The 19,760-nt window shown below is 40.6% G+C and overlaps 3 protein-coding genes and 1 non-coding gene across 16 annotated transcripts in view; 3 read left to right on the forward strand and 1 right to left on the reverse strand.

Annotated features, from left to right (window-relative positions):
* The window catches only part of morc3a (MORC family CW-type zinc finger 3a), a 28,905-nt gene extending 16,273 nt beyond the window's left edge, over nt 1-12,632 (reverse strand). The window contains exons 1-5 of one of the 3 annotated variants that reach the window (XM_042066840.1): nt 11,646-11,731; nt 11,415-11,491; nt 11,092-11,221; nt 5,345-5,417; nt 2,406-2,538 (exon numbers count right to left, since the gene is read on the reverse strand). In XM_042066840.1, the coding sequence (XP_041922774.1) occupies nt 2,406-2,538; nt 5,345-5,417; nt 11,092-11,221; nt 11,415-11,491; nt 11,646-11,684 (452 nt within the window). In that variant the 5' untranslated portion in view covers nt 11,685-11,731. The other 2 variants (XM_042066841.1, XM_042066842.1) reach the window with 2 other exon arrangements.
* Nucleotides 11,918-15,917, forward strand: LOC121686675 (hatching enzyme 1.2). 11 transcript variants are annotated; one of them, XM_042066857.1, is made up of 11 exons: nt 11,918-12,261; nt 13,479-13,535; nt 13,776-13,841; nt 13,976-14,001; nt 14,084-14,132; nt 14,211-14,279; nt 14,467-14,616; nt 14,696-14,813; nt 15,172-15,350; nt 15,490-15,571; nt 15,654-15,917. In XM_042066857.1, exons 2-11 carry the CDS (start codon nt 13,520-13,522, stop codon nt 15,781-15,783), a joined length of 885 nt encoding a protein of 294 aa, XP_041922791.1. In that variant the 5' UTR covers nt 11,918-12,261; nt 13,479-13,519; the 3' UTR covers nt 15,784-15,917. The 11 variants fall into 11 exon arrangements, with proteins under 11 accessions (XP_041922791.1, XP_041922792.1, XP_041922793.1 ...); XM_042066858.1 differs by lacking the exon at nt 13,776-13,841 and having other exon boundaries at nt 13,842-14,001; XM_042066859.1 differs by lacking the exon at nt 13,776-13,841.
* Nucleotides 12,841-12,913, forward strand: trnak-uuu. The gene has a single exon. It is a non-coding gene; the product is annotated as a tRNA-Lys (tRNA).
* A 1,381-nt stretch (nt 15,918-17,298) lies between the features above and the next one.
* On the forward strand, nt 17,299-19,543 carry LOC121686792 (hatching enzyme 1.2). Its single transcript, XM_042066869.1, has 9 exons — nt 17,299-17,588; nt 17,670-17,721; nt 17,865-17,924; nt 18,004-18,156; nt 18,317-18,434; nt 18,599-18,777; nt 18,936-19,014; nt 19,134-19,258; nt 19,435-19,543. The coding sequence occupies exons 1-9, from the start codon at nt 17,523-17,525 to the stop codon at nt 19,446-19,448; spliced, it is 846 nt and encodes a 281-aa protein (XP_041922803.1). The 5' UTR covers nt 17,299-17,522; the 3' UTR covers nt 19,449-19,543.
* The last annotated feature ends 217 nt before the right edge of the window (nt 19,544-19,760 follow it).

Raw genomic sequence — 19,760 nt, forward strand, 5'->3', positions numbered from 1 at the left:
CCCTAGCACTATGAGCTACGATAAACATTAGCTAGAATAGCTAGCTTCTAAGGATACAAGGATACAAGGAAGTTTATTGTCACATGCATATAGTTACTGGAAGTAAGAAATGCAGTGAAATTATGTCTGGTGTCAGCCTATTTGTGCATTAATGGGGGGGGGGGGGTAAAAAGTACAGTATAAGAGGGGTTTAGTAGATTAAGTGGCAAGGGCTGCATAAAAAAGGTGGGGGAGGATTGGGATTGGGTGGGGGGCACCAACAAGGAGCACCCAAGAGCAACAGGGGCAAGGAAAAACTCCCTTACCAAGGAAGAAACCTTGGGCAGATCCACGGCTCAAGGGGCTAACCCAACTGCCAGGGGTCTTGGTGTGTGTGTTGGGGGGATGACAGGGGAGATGGGATAGTGTGCTGTGTATGTGGGGAGAGGGCAGTGGGCAGTGTGCAATATGTGTGTTGGGGAAGCTTCCTCATGAGACAATATGCTGTGTATTGTGGGGGGGGGGGGGGGCAGGGACTTACTATTGCAAGCAGAGTACTGTATGTATGATGAGTGATGACAGTGAAGATGTGTGTGTGGGCGGGAGGGGAGTGGAGCAGTGACTGTGTGTGTGTGTGTGTGTGTTGTGTGTGTGGGCAGTGTGCTGTAAGTATGTTGGGGATGTGTGTTGGAGAAGCTTCCTGATGAAATAATGTGCTGTGTATGTAGGGGGGGGGGGGGGGGGGGGCAGGGACTTACTATTGCAAGCAGAGTACTGTATGTATGATGTATGTGAGTGATGACAGTGAAGATGTGTGTGTGGGTGGGAAGGGAGTGGAGCAGTGACTGTGTGTGTGTGTGTGTAGTGTGTAGGTGGGGGCAGTGTGCTGTAAGTATGTAGAGGATGTGTGTTGGAGAAGATCCTGAAGACAATGTGCTGTGTATGTAGGGGGGGGGGCAGTGTGCAGCAAGTATGTAGAGGAGGCTTACTGTAGCAAGCAGTGTGCTGTATGTATGTGAAGTGATGACAGTGATGATGTAAGTATGTGTGTTGGGGATGGGGGTAGGGTGGGGGGGGGGGCAGAAAGGCTAGGCAATCAAGGACATGGGTAGATGGAGGAGAAATCAAAAATAATAAATAAAAAGTTCTATGGAGATGTGCAAAAGTTGGTGAAAGTCATATGTGTGTGTGTGTGTTTGTGTGTGTGTGTGTGTGTGTGTGTGTGTGTGTGTGTGTGTGTGTGTGTGTGTGTGTGTTTTGACGTGTGATGAAATAAGAAAATAAATAAAAGGTCTGTAGCATAGGGAGAGGGATGTAAAAGTGCTAAAAGTCTTGTAGGTGTGTGTGTGTGTGTGTGTGGGCGGGGGGGGGGGGGGGGGGGGGGGCATGAGTGCTGAGTAGTGAATGAGTGCAAAGTCAGTATAGTGTGAGTTCAGAGTTGGGAAATGTTTGAGAGTGCTGAGGAGTGAATGTGTGCAAAGTCAGTATAGTGTGAGTTCAGAGTTCGGATGGCCTGGGGATAAAAACTTCTGAGTCTCTCAGTTCTGGCTTTGTGACTACATAGGCGTCTTCTTGATTTCAGCGGTAGGAATAATCCATTGTTAGGATGAGAAGAGTCCTTCAGAATCTTTTGGGCTCTTAGGAGTACTCTTCTGGAATAGATATCTTGTAGAGCAGGGAGTTGAGTTCTTATAGTACGTTCAGCTGAGCGCACTACTCTCTGCAGAGTACTACAATCTCTAACTGTGGAGTTCCCATACCAGGTGATGATGCTACCAGTTAGAACACTCTCAACCGCTGAAGTGTGGCAGCTAGTTATTATTTCATGTTCTGATATGACATTCTTAACGTTTTTACTATGTTACAACTGATAAAAGCAAGACAAATAAAGTAACCAAATCGCTTTGCAATATTTTAGTCCAGAAATACTTATGGGTGTTCATTTACCATAATGTTAATTACAGTAGCCTAACGTAACATTATCTCCCCTTGCTGTTACCACCAGTTTTAATAACTTTACATTTGCGATCATGACCCATTTCATCTAACAACACCACTGGCATCTTCTTTGACTATCAGACCCCAAACAGCAATACATTGAACTACAAAGATGTTATAGTAATGGTGTTCAGTTCATCATAATCTTTATGACATAATGTATTTTGCCGTCCGTCTCCCATCTTTTTGCCGTCCAGCATGGAGCCGTCACGTGACTTAAGTCACGTGTCTGCAAGGGGTGAATTGTGAGAGAGGCTGCTTCTAGAGTTAGATTATGTACTCTGACCATTCCACACTATAGTGCTTTAAATAATTTATTTAATTCTGAACAAAACATTTCAAACTGATATTAAGAGATATGCATTCAACAGGTTTCGTGGTGAAACATACTGTCCTTGGATGAGTGTTCCTGGTTTAATGTGACTCACCTCAGCATCTTGTGCATTTGGTCATAGCTCAACCCGTTTCCATTGTCCAAGAATGTCAGACAGTCAGTGTTTCTTATCCGTGTTTTATCGATCCAGAACTGTTGGGCACTGACATCTGGATCATAAGCATTGTCTGGAGAAAAAAGAAAGAAAATGGCCACATGGCAGATGTCAGAGAGCAGAGTAACATGCAGCCCCACCCCACCTCACCTCTAGCCTGGCCCTGCACGCCTAGTATCTCTTGTTCATTTTCATTTCATTCCATTTCATACTAGTCTGGCACTTGACAATACACTAACATTTCAGTGGACACCTTCAATATATTGCAGTGTTTGCGCAGATTTGGCTGAACGTGATACATGTTTGTATTGTAAGATTCAGCCAGAACTGCGCAGCTCTGCAAGAAGTCGAATGCGCCAGCTGATTTGACACTACCGGAACACAAAGTAGGACAAGATGTTGACTTCAGAAACAGTCCTTATTATAACCTAAGTTTACAATACTTTGATTTGTCTGTAGGTACCCTCTCCACACAACCACCGAAGTCTAACGCTATTTTGAGCCTTGTCAGTGGTTTGAAAATAGGTTATTATTTTTATGTGGCTCCATGCCCGCTGCAACAAGCCATTTTGTTGCTAATGCAAACAACGGTCTAGCTCAAAAGTCCTCAATTAATGTAATTTAATTCCCAAACCAAAGTTTGAACTCATTATCAGCCATAAATAGACTCTAGGTTCTCACTGAACCATCCCTTTAAATATGGACACACCATTTTAAATTACACATTTACGACATAGTGGGGGCAGTAATAAACACATTGTAGTAATTCATTGTGTCTCTGTTAAAATCTATAATCTTTTAATCTATAGCTGTAGCAGATGGGTATGGAAACCAGACATGTTTTTCTCTGTTCAGTTTCCTTCCAGCTAAGCACCAGAGCAACAGAAAAGGAGACGCACCGCTGAGCTAGACCGCCAGCCAGCCAAGCTGCATCTGAGCAAACACACCGACAGCGCCAACCACTGCGCCAGGCAGCATTAGAGTCGCTACTCCTCTGCCAGATGCTAGAGCTAGACCACAGAGCAGGAATAGTACTGAGCAGTACGTGCAATTTGAGTATCAGGCTATAGTTTTTGAATCTTAGCAGAGGAGTTAGTGACTGAGTAGGGGTGGGGGGTTTGATGTAGGATGACGTCCTGACTGTATCCATGTGGTAAAGCTTGAAACAAAACGCACCAAAGCAAGTCACATGAATTCTGACATGACCGTTCAAACAGTGGCCCAAATCAGAATTCTTGTATGTGCCAGATTCAAAGCCAGATTCTATGTGACTTCTGTTGTTCACATAGTTATGAAAAAATCAGATATTCGTCACATTAACTGGAGGAAATAAAATCAGACTTGTCCTGGCATTAATGGAATGTGAATGTAGCCTAACAAGTAAAGCTTCCTTGCACCTTGGCTGCTTTCTCATTCAGATGGCCCCTTAGGGCTGGAGTGCACTTTCAAATGTCCCTAGTTTTTATAGAGCATTTCAATCTGCTACTGGAGGCACACATGCACTATGGGGGCATGTCTGTGAGCTCCCATTTACATGCCCACATAGTGTAGCGCTGTAGATGCCTGGCTGCATTAGCTGCTGGCTGTACCAACTAGAGCTACGTAAAAACGATTGTTTTCGTTTTTTATAGTACCGACTCTGTGATTTTGAGAAGCGGAGATCTATCTGAAAACTCACCGGATTTCTCCTTTAACATAGTGCTCTACAAAATGTCGACTCTAACTTGTTTTTTTCTTTTTTAAATAAAATAAAATTGTTCCAAGTTACCATTAGCTCAATGGTGTTTTCCTTGCCACTGGAAATGCCTTAGGAACGCACCTGTTTGTTTTACGCAGTTGAAAGGGTCTATAGATACAGATTTCTTTGCCCCTTCATAACCATTTACTCCTCTACCTAAATAGTGATGGCTATCTATCTACCTTAAAATACTGTTGCTGGTAATGTAATCAGCAATGATTCTCTGAAACATGAAATTAATAAAACTAATTTCATCACCAAGTCTCTAGTAGTTCTGTTCCCAGGAAGCAATCATATACTTGGTCTGTGTATTGCTGAGGATCTAAGTGTTTTCTGTGTCGAGTGTGAATGAGTTGAGTGTTTGAATGAGAAATACTAGAGATGCTGTTAAAAGACAAACTTTAGCAGATCTTGACCTGAATAATATGACGACCGACAATGGATGCAGTGTGCCTAGCATTTAGCGGATGTTGACCCCAATATAGTGACCGACTGCATGCAAGTGCCTATGGGCATGCTTCGTATGAGCACTGCACTAGTTTAAATCAGAGTAGACCACACTGTGTGTTTCCATGGCAACAACACCCAGGGTACCCTGCTATGCCCTGCAGGGGGACCAACCCTTGACAGATGGAACACTTCGGGCAGACGACAACACATGACAACCTTTCTCCTACTACCACAGAGCAATAAATGGGATATCTGCCTGGCAGAGGTGGATGGCTAATTGGACTATTAGACTAACATTTGGACTATTAGACTAACATTTGGACTGTTAGACTAACATGTACCAACTTGCAAAGTAGGGAACCAGCTCTCAGACATAGTCCCTAAATAAATTTAACAAACACATACAGTACAGCTTTACTGTTTTTCATCTTGTTGATGGGAGAAGTTTCAACTCAGAAAAAGAAAAGGGTGGGGAGGCATCTGAGTCACACTGACTAATTTATTTCTCAACTGGATTGTTCCAGAATTAGATACAAATGGAATACAGGCAAGCAAGCAAGAACAAAAATGTAGATAGTGTTCCACTGGTTTCATGTTATACATTCATTAGTATTCCAGAATAGGCTGTATATTAGCAGGGAGCAATAGATGTAACAGAAATAAGAAACCTTAACTACAGACTCAGACTCACCAACAAGCTCTGCAATAGCACTGAAAGGCCAGGTGTGACTTGTGGAGTTTGTGTGCAGGAATTTCGGGCTGAGCTGTTTAGAATGAAGAAAATAATGGATGCAGGTTAAAAGAAAACAAACAAATAAGTAAACTACCATTCAACATACACAATATAAATTGAGAAAAATAAAGTTTACAGTACAAAAATGAGTGAGCATAAACTTGTGAACATAGTTCTTGGAGGCCTACAAACAAATGTAGGGCCCCTAAGAAAGGCCTAAAATCACTCTCCACCGAAGTTTGTTTGTTGTTTGTTTTTTAGTGACCAAGTGTCTGGATCATGATGCAGTCACCCAGGGTGCGATTTGTAGGGGGGGATGGTGAGGATTTCCCCCCCTCTGGTTTTCCTATCCCTACCTCTGCTAAATTATTTTTATCGTCGGGGGGGACAACATTTATCCCCCTCTGCCCCTCATATTGATTAATGCTACTTCATATAAGTAAAGCACTGCAACGTGAGAACAGTCTAGTAGGCTAGCCTACATAATAATCTGACATCAGAAACGCACCGTCACCGTCAGCACTGATGCTGCTGACACAGTGGCTGCGTGATCGTGCCTTGATCGTGCCTTGATCGTGCAGGACATTTCAGAATGTCGAGTGTGTAATCCATCATAAATGGCTAGGTTCAATGGAAAAGTTAGCTAGACAAATGAAAGAAAACGAGAAGGATTCAGTGAAGCATAATAATGTTTTAGAACCTTCAGAATTAGAAAACTGATGCAACTGAGATGGAGGACAACTGCACGTAGAGTAGAACGTAGGCCTATTGTCCGAAGGAACTTACATTAAATGAGGAGATATTTGCTGAATGTCACAAAAAGTGTTACAGAAATTGCTTGGCATCACTTATTCAATGGCTCTCTACCGAAACACCTGTAGTTTGCGGAGGACGAACGAGAAAGCACTCGTTTGATAAATCAGCCAGTAGTAGACAAATAACTTTTAGAAATAATCTGTACTGCAAAAACGAATGTTGGTGGGTATTTAAACTATCTAGCGGGTGTTTTAACAGCTGCAAGAAATAGAAGCTTCATGGTCTTTATGTTCTGGTTCGTAAATTATTTTCATAAAACTTCAAGTTGCCCTATAACTTTACTCTCCAAACTCTTCACTGCACTGTAGGCAATTAACTGACAGTATGATAGGCTATTTATTTTCTGTAGGCTACAATAAACACATTTATTTTTTCAACTTTTGCAATATTACGCACTTGGCTACTGAACGCAAATCAGCAGGAGAGAATGCACGTAGCATTGTGTAGGCTATTTGGTTACCAACTTCAGTGCCAACATATATAACTTTTTTTTACACAACAAATACAGAAAGGATGGAGGCAGCAAAAGTAGAGAAGTCATTTCAGATGGGGCAAGAACAAGGTGAATTTGTATGCTTGTCAAAACGTAGTCCTACCCTGCATTAGAGGAGCTGATCATCATACCAAGCACACTCGCTGTTTAAAGTCATACACCACGGTAAACTAAAACTAAAATGTTACAAAGGTGGCAAAAATAATATAGGGTATTATTAGCCATGACATTACTAGGCTATGAATCGTTCGTTCATTTTTTTTTTGGGGGGGGGGTTACAAACTTATTCAAAATCATCCCCCCCTCTGGTTTTTACACAAATCGCACCCTGCAGTCACCTATGGAAAATTACAGGTGCCATGTTACAAGATATGGGCGCAACCTGCACTTTGTCCTGCACTGGTCTTGGCATGAAAGTTGGGCAGCAATCGGTGCTGAAGACACCCTAAGCAAACAAACTAAGTATCTGAGGGCTGTGTAGGAACTGAAATTTGTCTAGGGATTGTTTCAGAAATGAAATCTCAGTCAGCCAGGAGTCAAGTCAGAAATCTCAGAGAGCTTTATTCACGAATCCGGAGACCTACGTCGTGTTGCTAACAGACGCAGTCTCATGTTACAAACAGGGAAACACTTTTTATACCTCACTGACAGGTCAGACAAGACATGACATCTCCATTAATGGTACGCAAACTTGTTTACGACATAGTTACCCAAGAGTCAACCATATCTATAAGGCTGTATCCCATAATGACCAAAGGCCTATGGAATTCAGTCAAGATTGACCCCAACACAGTAAATAAGGTCTTAGGGCGCCAGCCGTCGAGAAGAGGCCTACCCAGCCTCCTTCGAGGACACACACACACACTCAGCCATGGTACACACATACACAGCATTGACACACACGCATACATCCAGACAGCATGGCATACGCACAGGACATACAGCAAGGATGCGCCCATGCGCTCAGCATGGCTGCACATACACACACAGCAGGACTGCACACTCACACACTCAGCATGGCTGCGCAAACACCTTGAACATGGAATTCCACAGTTGTTTAACTCATAAATCTCTCCTTCACTTTCTGCTTACAGCAGCGTCTCTTTCTTCAGCTTTGCACAGACCACACCAAAAAGAGCAAATGGTTGAATATAGCCTGCACTTAAATGGAAACACCTTTAAGGCCAAAATTTCTTCCTACAGCTATTTCACCAATCCTATATAGTGGATTAAGCTGTGATTTTTTTGTGTTATCCTGGCTGAATTTTAACCTGACTCTCGCCAGATGAATTTCGTTCCGCCTAGCTCCACTCACATCCATCTGGGATCGGTTACATTGAGTGTGATTTCAGCACGAGATTGTATGGTAGAGCCAATCAGGATGCAGGGCGGGAGTTTCATAGATGCGACGTAGCGTAGAAGCGACTGTGAGACTGTTGAAATAGCACGTCAATAGATGACGGACAAGTGGCTTATCCAATCTTATGCAAGGATTTTTTAATAAGGCCCAGCCTTCTGAAGCACCACTCCAATGGATCGATTCCAGATGGATGAGTGGAGCTAGGCGGCACGAAATTCATCTGGCGAGAGTCAGGTTATTTTAACAGCTGCAAGAAATAGAAGCTTCATGGTCTTTATGTTCTGGTTCGTAAATTATTTTCATAAAACTTCAAGCTGAATTTAGCCTTGATTCAGTTTCACAAAAGCAACTTAAAGCACATATAGGTCTGGTCACACCTAGAACTAGAACTGTTATATCCATTATAGTTATCGCTACCAATGTGAACAGGCCTTTAGTTACCATGGGGATTTGTTCTATGCAGCGAACCTGGTCCAGACTAGGCTAACAGCCAGGCTTGAATAATTCAAGTAAAGAATTCTGGCCTTGATCCTTCTCTCCCTCAAAACTACAGACCGTTATTAGTCACAATTTGTATCAAAAGTTCTAGAAAAAACAACTTCTGTCTCCACTAGAAAATACAATATGGTTCTGAAAGTATCACAGCACTGAGACAGCACAATTGACCAATGACCTTTTAAGGTCACCTGATGATGGCATTTGCTCAGTCCTTGTGTATTTTGTCAACACAACGCTGGTTTTTCTGAAACCGGTAAAGTTTTTTTTATCTGTTAGGTCTAGCATCCACACTACCCCGGCAGTTTAGGGGGCTGTGACCGTTTAAAAAAAAAAAAAAAAAACGGGTTCCAGAGTGTTGAATTGGTTGAATTAGGACAGTGACAAAATACAGCAAATAAGGCAGAAAGACATAGGATGAGGGGAAACCAGTGTGAGGAGTTGGAACACCTGCAACACTACAAACATATTTTTCTTCCTTGTTTTCTTGCTGTAAATCAGTGCACAAATGACTAGGGTAGCTTGTTTCTCAGATAGACATTAATTTATTGTCAGTAATACAGAGTACAATGAAATTAGTAGCAATCCACATGGTGCATTTACACAAAACAGACAGCGATTAAAATACAAGAGTATAAACTATTATAATTAAAGTGCAGAATATATTCATAGAAAATAGAAATGCTGAACTATAAAACCTATAAGACAGAACAATATTAGCCTACACTTGGTTATCTTTTACAATGTTGTTAGTGCACTTGTGAATATTGGACGTAAACAGGGTAAAAAATATCCTATCTTGTGCTTGGTATTGCATCATTCCACATGTCACGTATTGCTTCATGACAAAATGTATTCTGGAGATCAGATAGATCAGGCTCCTCCTGGTGAAAGATCTTCTGATATGTGACCCCGTCAATGATTAATCATGTCCAAGGCATACCACAATGACTCCTAGATTCCTGATTACAAGATGTGTGGTGTGAAGAGTACTGTAGTCTGACAACTCTGAAAGTCACATAGTGTTTTTCCGTGACATAACTTAACAAGACCAGTCATAATCATGAGCCACCTCTTTCCATACGAGCATAACTGATGCGCTCCCATGCCAGACAAAGACAGCTTTGCAATGTTGCCATTCACAACACTGTTTCCTTTGGTGTGATCCATCCTTGTTATGAGGCGGCACAGGCCAATAGCTCTTCGTTGTCTAGGGGTTGTTGTTACTTAACTAAAAGCCTTCCACAACTTGCAACAAATACCGCTTTAACCCCCAAATGCTTCAGACATGAAAGAAATAATCAGTTTAACAACAAGGCTATATTCATGATGCCTACAGTATGCTACTGTTACAAAGGTAGGCTACTGCACTTTTTAATGGCTGCGTCAGGTTGTAACAAAGGTAGGCGACGTGTTGCTAAATTCTTAACAAACTACAACATATTTTTTTTAAATTCTGTTTCAACTTTCATGGAGTTATCACAGCTTTCAAGTCTAACGTCTTTTGTGTAAATCGAGTTTGAACGGAGAGAATAGAAAAGTATTACGATTGTGCCGGTTCTCCCCTACTCTCGCATAGGAAATGGAATGTTGGAACATTGCGCTCCCCAACACACACGCGGAAGGTCAGGTTTGCTTCATCTTTTGAGAAGTTTTGTTTAGAAAACCTGAATCCATGTCATAAGCTGGTCCCTCACATAATACATCACGACATCACACACTTTGTACACACATTTTTGTTTTGTTGCGGTGATGGACTAGGCGTCACGTGACGGTGATATTGCAGTTATGCGGTTACCGTCCAAGCCCTATGCATGTGATGCACAGACCTGGAGGTAGGTCCTAACTGTGATGTGTGACAGCTTGGCAGGAACATCAGAGAGCGGTCACATACGTGCGGCATCCTCACACTCCATTCCTGTTCTCCCAGCGCTACAGCCAAGCCCAATCGTCGGTTTTCTCATAGTTCAGGTTTTATTTGGGTTATTAGTGGTAATCCAGAAACTCATAATCCAAAACACAAAGGGGAAACAGGCCTCAGCTCCCACTGAGCCTTCCAAAACTAATTGCGACCCCCCAAAAGGTGAGGACAGGTGTTCAATTTACCGAGGTAAATTATGTAGTGAGTGAAATCACTGAAGCCCCGTCTGTAAGTCACTGCTTTCCCTGCCTTCCCTATGTGTCCTAACCTCTCCTAGCATCCTCCATAACTATATTATGTCACTGATAGCGATACTCTTGGTGTCCACCACAAGGACTGCTCATGGTATTTGTACATCCTTTCCCAACTTCTTGTGCATTTTTTCCCATCCGAAGAGCCGACATCTGAACGCTGAATTTTGCGTCTTCAGTATTTTGCTGCTCTTACCCACCTTCTTTGCATTTAGCTGTTCAGCGGTTGGAGAAAGCCAGGGCTTCGTCTGCTTGCGGAGACTGAGGCTGTGGAGTGGGGTCTACTGAAGAGGGTCTTTCAACCACTTCCTCAAGAGGTTCCATGAAGGACTCTGGTTTAAGACGTAGAACTGTCCTTATTTGTCTTACTTCTGCCCTGTGTTTTCTTTGATTTTCCCGCCATTGCTTTAGCGTCTTTTCATCTGTGACTTTTGACAAACTCCTGATTGTTGGATGATCAGGATTTGAACCCAAGGCAGCAAGCTTTCGTCTCTGATAGCTGAAATGCAAATTTGATGCCGTTATTGACATATTCTTTTCTGCTTGTCAATATAACAAGCTATCAGGATTAGTATTTTGGATGGACAAACTCCTAAATCTTTTTTTTTTACTGTGACAGAACAAGGTAGGACTCTTTGTCCAGATTTAAAAAGTATGCTAAAGGTAGCTATTATTATTGCAATCCCTATTACCTTACTCGTCTCCTTTCAAGCAGCTTGGCCCTTGCTACTGGGTCTGCATTTATTTTCTGCCTGTGCCTTGCAGTCCTCTATATAATATATGCATTCAAATATGAACATGTATTATGTTTAAAACATGTTTAGGCCTATTAATATCAAATGCCTCATTTATCAGGTTTGTAAGGACAGGTTACAACACCATGAAAAGGTGGAATGACAAAATGTATAAGAGATTAAACTCACCTTTATGGGAGACTTTAGGGCAAAGATTCTAGGGGTCATTCTGATGACGTCACAGCTGTTGTTATGGTTTCAAAATGAAGAGTGATGTGGATATGGCTAATGTGGATACTGTAGAGATATTGAATGTTTCTATGCCCATAAAATCCGGCGCAATTTCACACTGATACTAACTGAAAACGTCTGGTCTCTGACCCTTCTAAAATACAACATGCTTACGTCGGTGTTGCAGGCTTTCAGTTGTAGCATAAAATATTATGCAAAATGATAGCATGTGATGATCAGGCAGGCCGCTTGTCTCTAACCAGCAAGACAGACAAACTGTTTCCGTTTGACAGGGAAACGAAAGCGAAAGCATTTTATTCATTGGTCTGAGAAATCATTCAGCATCCCCTGGGTTTTTGAAACATTCCGGGCGACGTAGAGATGCGTCGTGTACGTCTTTGACAAAGGAAGATGAGAACCATTGGGCAACACCGTGTGTGACAAGGAAAATAATCCTCACGTCACCATAACAACTTAGCACATGACGAGATCTTCAGAAACGCCTCTTCTGCAAAACTAAGTTTATTGAAAGTTGAGACAAAATAACGCTGCCAGACTACGACACATTACCATGGTAAATAACAACTCAAGTTTGTTGTTCATTTGCTAGCCATTAGATATCTCCTCTTCCGTCCGTAGCCAGCTAACGTTAACGTTAACGTTATGCTAAGTGTTTTGCTGTGATGGTTCTAGTCACATGGTATGTATATGCTATTAATGCAGATGACACGTGGTGGTAGTGCCTCTTTACACATAACAATAATATAACACCCAATAAATATGCCTCCTAATTGTGTTGATAAAAGTCATTAATGTATCACTTACTGCGCTCAGAGGTATGCCCCGATCAGTCAGCGCCGCCATTTTCCCCGACACAGTTTTCTTTCACGCCTCGCTGGGGGAGGACCGAGGACCGACTGGTTAGCGCAATCGCAGTCGAGAGGCCTGTTCCATCAGAAAAGAGAACGATACAAGAGAACGATAAAAAGTGCCGTTATAGTGGTTTAGCGAAGTGAAATTACACTGTGCAGTCTGCAACATGAACAGTTTAGCAAAGGCGTTATATTGCAATGCAGTTATGTCTATATGTATAGGCATACTAATTTTGTGTATTGTACATGTTATGTTAGCATAGCATAATCACTCTTTCAGAGCCCGGATAGCTCAGTCGGTAGAGCATCAGACTTTTAATCTGAGGGTCCAGGGTTCAAGTCCCTGTTCGGGCGAAATTGTTTTGGAGTGCAATAGCCTACGCTAGAAGCTACCTGTAGAATGCTTTCCATGTTCACATCACAGCTGGTTGGTTCTTAGCTGCGAAAACAGTAACCAACCAAGCAGGGGTAGCTTCAGTTGATTGCAGATTGTTACATCTAAAATCGAAAAACAGGATTTAGTTTGAAGTAGATTATGTTTCAATTTTCCGTGGAAAAGAGATAAGACAAATTTCACATGACAACATTCCAAAATTGTTGTTGAAAAAACAGCCTCGTACAAGTTAAGATTCTAGGCAGATATTCTAGAATCTATCCATCAGTTTATTTCACCAAAGATCCTTATATTAATATACAACTGTCTCTGATTTCGCTTTGACATTCTTCTTAATATTTTCACAATAAGACTGGTCTGTCCCAGATAAGCTGTGATGGAGACAAGTAGGCCCATTTTTGAATGTGTCAATCATTTGCATCCAGAACAGTTTACCGTTTTAAATGTAAAATATCTAAAAATCTTGAAAATCATGAAAGTCTGTCTGCACTCTCCCATCACTGAGGCTTCTTGTTCATATTTCAGGTGCTGAATACACTCAAAGTCACCTGGAGCAGACACTCAAAATGGAATGGATGCTAGGTCCAGTTTTCATTACTTACTGTAGCTTTGGAAAAGATCAAAGATATAAAAAATAAAAAAAATGAATCCCACGGACAAGTAATGGGCATGTGGTAGTGTGTTTTGTTTCCAGTGAAAATGTCAGGCTTATTATGAATAAAAACATCAGTGATTCACTGTGCTGATGCTGAAGCATATATCTGAAGTTAACGGTGTCACAAAATTGCATGGTGTGCTAAGTATTGTTATTGTTACACCCAGATTGTAATGTTGTGCCACCTTCAGTGAGTGACCAAATGTCTGTGATGTCTGGATTTGTGTTATCAGGTATGGACAGCTTAACTACCATTTCAAATATGTTATTATGCTGACAATATAGTATATAAGACTGTCAACTTGGCACAAAGACTAGAGATTCAAAATGGATGTTAGAGCTGTGATACTATTGTTCATCATCACAGTGCAAAGTTTGGCTGTACGCACTCAGGTAAACACTCAAAACTGATAGAATCTGTTAATTTTATATTTTGGCAACAAGGATACCATCGTAATTGGTTCTGTTTAAATAGCGGTCTTCCAAGATGAAGGAGAAGAGAAGAGTCCGAAGAAGATTTTCAGGTAATTGCCACCACAAACACAAGACTATTTTTTAATCACGTCATGCAGCCATTTACTTGATTTTTTCCTAATGGTTAGATGATCACACCATGTTCAATGAGATGACAGCCATGGATCAAATCATTGAGGCCAACGAGTATGAAAGAGGCAAGTCGTCATTTGTAAACATTTCCCCCTTGATTTCCATTTTTAACTCACTGAATTTACACTGATTTTAAAGCGTAGTTTTATGCTTTTTAGCTAAACTACAATGTGTGCATTTTCCATTTCTGCACAAACTCAACATTTCACATATACTTTACTTGAAATAGCATTCTTGTTTTTTTTCTTTCAGCCACCTTAGTAACCGAAGGAACAACTTTAAGAGAGGGAGACATAGCTGTCTCCAACATGGGTGGAAGGACATGCTTTGCCAGAAGCTGTTTGTGGTCTAAATCTGTGGATGGCCATGTGTACATAGCTTACACTTTTTCACCAGAATACAGTAAGTGTCAAAGCCAAACGATTATATCTTGGTGTAATAAAGATGGACTTACCGGTACATTTTTCTTATAACTTTGAAGATGAATTGGATAAAAAGACCATCACGCAGGGCATGGAACTCATTGAGGAGGATACCTGTGTTCGCTTTGTGCCAAGGACTCACCAGAGGGACTACCTGGACATCAAGCCGAAGTCTGGGTTTGTATCTCACCAATATGTCGTATGCCAGTTTCCTTTCCTTAACACGGCAAGTCCTTGTCAGCTGTCAGGCTTCTTTATACCGGTAATCAAGACTTCGGTGATACTAATACTGATCCAAAAGCCCTCTGGAATACTTCTTAAAATTAACTTTGAAATAGACAGTGGGATATTTCATGAAGTCTTAACAGAAGGTCCCAATGAAAGGTAGAACTGAAAGCAACTGTAAGTTTGTCCACTCCAGCAGTTTTATAAGCATTTTTTTCCAGCATTTTTTCCATCATATCAGAACTTACAATGAAACCGAACTACTGAGTAGAATACTGAATACTGTTTAAAAACAACATCTGTGGTACAGGTGTTGGTCCTACCTGGGGGTACGTGGCGGAAGGCAAGCTCTGTCTATGCAGACACCAGACTGCATGTCATCCGGTGTGGCTGCCCATGAGCTCATGCATGCCTTGGGATTTGTGCATGAGCAGTCACGAGCTGATCGTGACAACTTTGTGACCATCAAGTGGTCGAACATCTGGAAAGGTACAATAGAAATGTAATTAATGGAAAATGTACACCAACGGTTAATGAAGACGGTTATCAGTTTTGGTCATATGATTATTATCATCATTATTAGTAGTATTTCACAGCTTTACTTTTTTATTTTGCTCCGTACAATCAGATCGTTTGAGGAATTTTGAGAAGTTCAAAACGAATAACCTGGACACTCCATATGACTATGGATCTCTGATGCATTATAGCATGTAAGTGGGTTTTACACTATATAAATTCCTTAATATACCAGGGAAAATTGACGTTGTACTAATGACTTTTTTTTTCATCAAGGTATGCCTATTCTGAAGATGGGGATCCCACAATAGTTCCAAAAAGCAGCTGGAATGTTCAGATGGGTCAGGGATATGGCCCCAGTCGTTTGGATAAAGTCAAAATTAACAGACTCTACAAATGTGGTTAATGGTTCCTTGTACACAAAAGAAAAACACTGCCTTAATGCTTACTGACTGTGCTCTGCTGTTTGTATTTAGTCATGTTTAATGTGCCTAAGACTGATTAAAATGCTTATCTTGCTTATTACTCTTTTGAACCTTTACGCGATTTCCTTCTGTGTCTGTTTATCTGGTCTGCCTGTCTTATTCATGTTTATACCATGGTCTAGGTTGAAAAGGGTGTCGTTTAAAAAGTGATATACTACACCTATAAAATTATTATGACGTTGCTTGACAACGCCTGAGTTAGTCCGCTCAGCTGTGACTTATCAACATTCCACAGTGTTGCGATAAACAGCTGAAAAAAATAACGATTTTAGCTCTAAAACTCATTTAGTATTAATAATTGATTTCATATTTATTTATTTCGTAAGTGACCATGGTATAAACGGGATAATGCCCTTCGATGCGTCCATTATCAGAAATAAATGGACTTCACGGAAGCAACCGCCCTCCGCTTCGCATCGGACGGTTCACGCCTCCGCGTAGTCCATTTATTTCTAACAATGGACACCTCATCGGGCATTATCCCTTACATAATAAAGACCTTAGCTCTTGCAATATTGCTGTAGTATTTTTTTTAGAAATATAAAATACGCCCCTTATATCTTGGTCATATCTTTGCCTATTTTGGTTGAAAATCAGGAATGTTTACATACACAGATTGGTATTAATAAATGCACAGATGCACCAATATTGCTTTCTTATAGCAACATGATGCAAGAATTTATCTCTTGGGGCCAATTTTCAATGTGGGTACAGCTTTAGCGCAATTTCATCAAAATGAGTAATTATTTTAAAGGTTGTATCAGCGATTTCAGACACAAAAAAGGCCCAAACATAAATGATCACATTCATCTAATCTTTCCTAACAATCCGCTAGCTGCCTGCCCCATAAGCAGGCCGTCAAAAAAACGCATCTCTGTAGGCAGCCTAGGCTCCGAGATCTGTACACAAAAACAATAGCTACCAACAGGGGTTGGCAACCACTCAAAAGCAAAATAAAGTGTTTCAACCAAAAACCGACAAGATGCGCGTTTAGGAGAGTTTCAATTGCATGGGAGGGAGGGGGAGGGAGTAGCGAGCTAGCTCTCTGTTTTGTTTGAACATCAACAGAAGTGATGTATCCCCGCTATCGCTGATACAACCTTTAAGGTTTAAAAAACAACATAGTATTTCTTTAATGAGAGAACATTCTTAAAAATCATGATTTCACATATTGTCTATTTATCTCAACTATTTCTTTATCGTCTGTTTTGATATATTGTTCATCTCTTATAAAACTAAATCTCTAATTCAGTTTTAAAAGTAGTGTTTCCATATAATTTCACATAAGACGATTACTCCAAATGGTCTATTTATCCTCTTTTTTTAATATTATGTTGTGCAACTCTTATAATCCCAAGAATTAAAAAATCTTTCATTTAATTTAAGTTGTGCTTCCTATAATTGCAGTTTCATTGCTCATACTAGAGTCTTTTATTCAAATAAATCTCCATAAAATGAGTTAAATCGTTCAACAGAAATTGTATGACATCATAGGACATGTAACTGCAGCCTCAGCATAAATACAGACTTGATTCAACACTATCATTTCAACAGTGCAAAGCAGCCCATGCAGCTGTTGAACTAAATGGCCTGTGATTGGCCAAAGGATTAAGGTGACTCCCTTAAACGCAAGGGTTCGATACAAACCTGGGAATAAGCAATGATTGGGACCATCTTTGCAGTCACCCTCGCAGTGGTGACGGAAATTTGGACTTTTCCTCTGAAGGTAGCTATGAATTAAAGTAATTATAGTGACTTGATCATGTTTAATTGATTAATATACATTAGTACTGATGCATGTTCACAGAATTCCACTATGGTACAAGAAACAGTGGTGAGGGTCAAAAGAAGATACTCCGGTAAGTCACAGTATTCTAGTGATTAAAATGGCATTTACAAACTAAATAATATCATCTTAAATAAAGTTATAAGAGTGCTCTTAAGTAGGAGAATTCCTTGAGTAGTCGTTGAATAATTGTGTCAGATTTTGTTCATTTTGCAGGAATGTCTATCGACCCTGAGGACATCAATATCATGGACATGATCATTATGGCAAACAGACGTGAGTTGGACTACACTTGCCTAAATGTCCTGTTGCAGAAACTTTGAATACAAAAGGTTCCTTTCTCTGCTTCCAATAGGAGTGGGATTTGCAGGACTTTCCATGCGAGATGGTGACATTGCATCGAATTCAAATATACGCAGTGCCCTTATTTGTCCAGCTAACTCTTGCCTTTGGCCAAAATCAGTGGATGGTTTTGTCTATGTTCCTTACATGATTTCTACATTCTATGGTGAGTACATCAAAAAACGTTTTGCAATCACAAAATTAATTCAGAACAAACAGTGAGATAAAAGTATTTATAAGACCCATACTCAGTATACCTAGAGGTCAGTAAAAGATAAAGCATAAATATGACCAGTGGGCTTAACGAGAGAGGTGGTGATTTTCAGATGACATGGACAGGATCACGATAGAGACAGGTATGCTGGACATCTCGTCTCAGACATGTGTCAAGTTTGTACCACGAACCCATGAAGCCAACTTTATCGACATTCAACCCAAGCGTGGGTAAGAGCCTTTCTGTTTATAAACTATTAAAACAAATTTGACTGTTTTTATTGTATTAAAACAATGGCTTGTAAGTCTGGCCCACACAAATAGTCAAGTTTCTTTTGATGGAAGAATGAGATGACCACCTCAAAGCGCTCTTCTCTCTCCTGCCTCTCCAACAGTTGCTGGTCCTTCTTAGGCATGATTGGTGGACCCCAGACTCTGTCCCTGCAGACCCCGTCCTGCATGTGGTCAGGGGTGGCTTCCCACGAGCTCATGCATGCTCTTAGTTTTGTTCATGAGCACTCGCGCTCTGATCGTGACGCCTATGTCACCATCCTGTGGAGAAATATCATGAGAGGTCAGTATTTGGTTCCCTATACCCTAAGATACACACTGTTCTATCAGATAACACCAGACGCAACTTGAGTGGTGGTTTTGCGTGTAATTTTATGTTTATGTTTGAGTTCATGGACAAATTGCTGGTTACTAAGGCCTTTTTGCTTACATGTCTGACAGGCCAGACACACAACTTTCAAAAGCATAACACCTACCTCAACACAGCATATGATTACAATTCAGTCATGCACTATGGAAGGTAAGAACTGCCACACAGAGTGTGTGTGTGTGTGTGTGTGTGTGTGTGCGTGCGTTTATCAGCATTACTATTATGGTTCACGATAGATCAATCCAGGAAACAATGGCTGTTTTTTTCAGGTATGCTTTTACTGCAGATGGTGAACCAACCATAATTCCCAAACCAGACCAAAGCATCCCTATTGGACAGAGAGATGGACCTAGTGTATTAGACATTCATAAAATAAATGTCTTGTATAAATGTGGTAGGTGAAATGATCTGTTATCCTGCTGTTGACTTTGATTTAACATTACATAATTAAATAATTACATTATTTCATGTTTAATATTGTCAGTTTAATAGTATGTCTTCAAATATATTCACATTTTGTCTAAATTACTTTGATCAAGGAAAACAAAGTCTTCCTTTTCTCTCCACTAGGTGGCATGGTGTAACAAGGAAAATTCATCATTTCATTTCATGTTTAGCACAAGTAGTTTACACAAATGAAAATGTACCTCAAAATAAATTATATTCACTTGAATTTGAATAAAGCAATAGAGATTCTGGCATTTTAATGCAGTTTTGTCCATTATTACAGTCATGGTCATACCAATACCTTCATCTCTCTCTACAGTTAATACACCACCTTTATGTAATACATGTATTGACCTTTATATGTCATTATATGCCTGGTTATCCCCTGATTATAAAAAAAAACATTTATAGCTACATAGCTGGGTTTAGACTAAAGGCATGAGTAATTC

The sequence above is a fragment of the Alosa sapidissima genome, chromosome 2 (genome assembly GCF_018492685.1).
Source record: "Alosa sapidissima isolate fAloSap1 chromosome 2, fAloSap1.pri, whole genome shotgun sequence".
NCBI lineage: Eukaryota > Metazoa > Chordata > Actinopteri > Clupeiformes > Clupeidae > Alosa > Alosa sapidissima.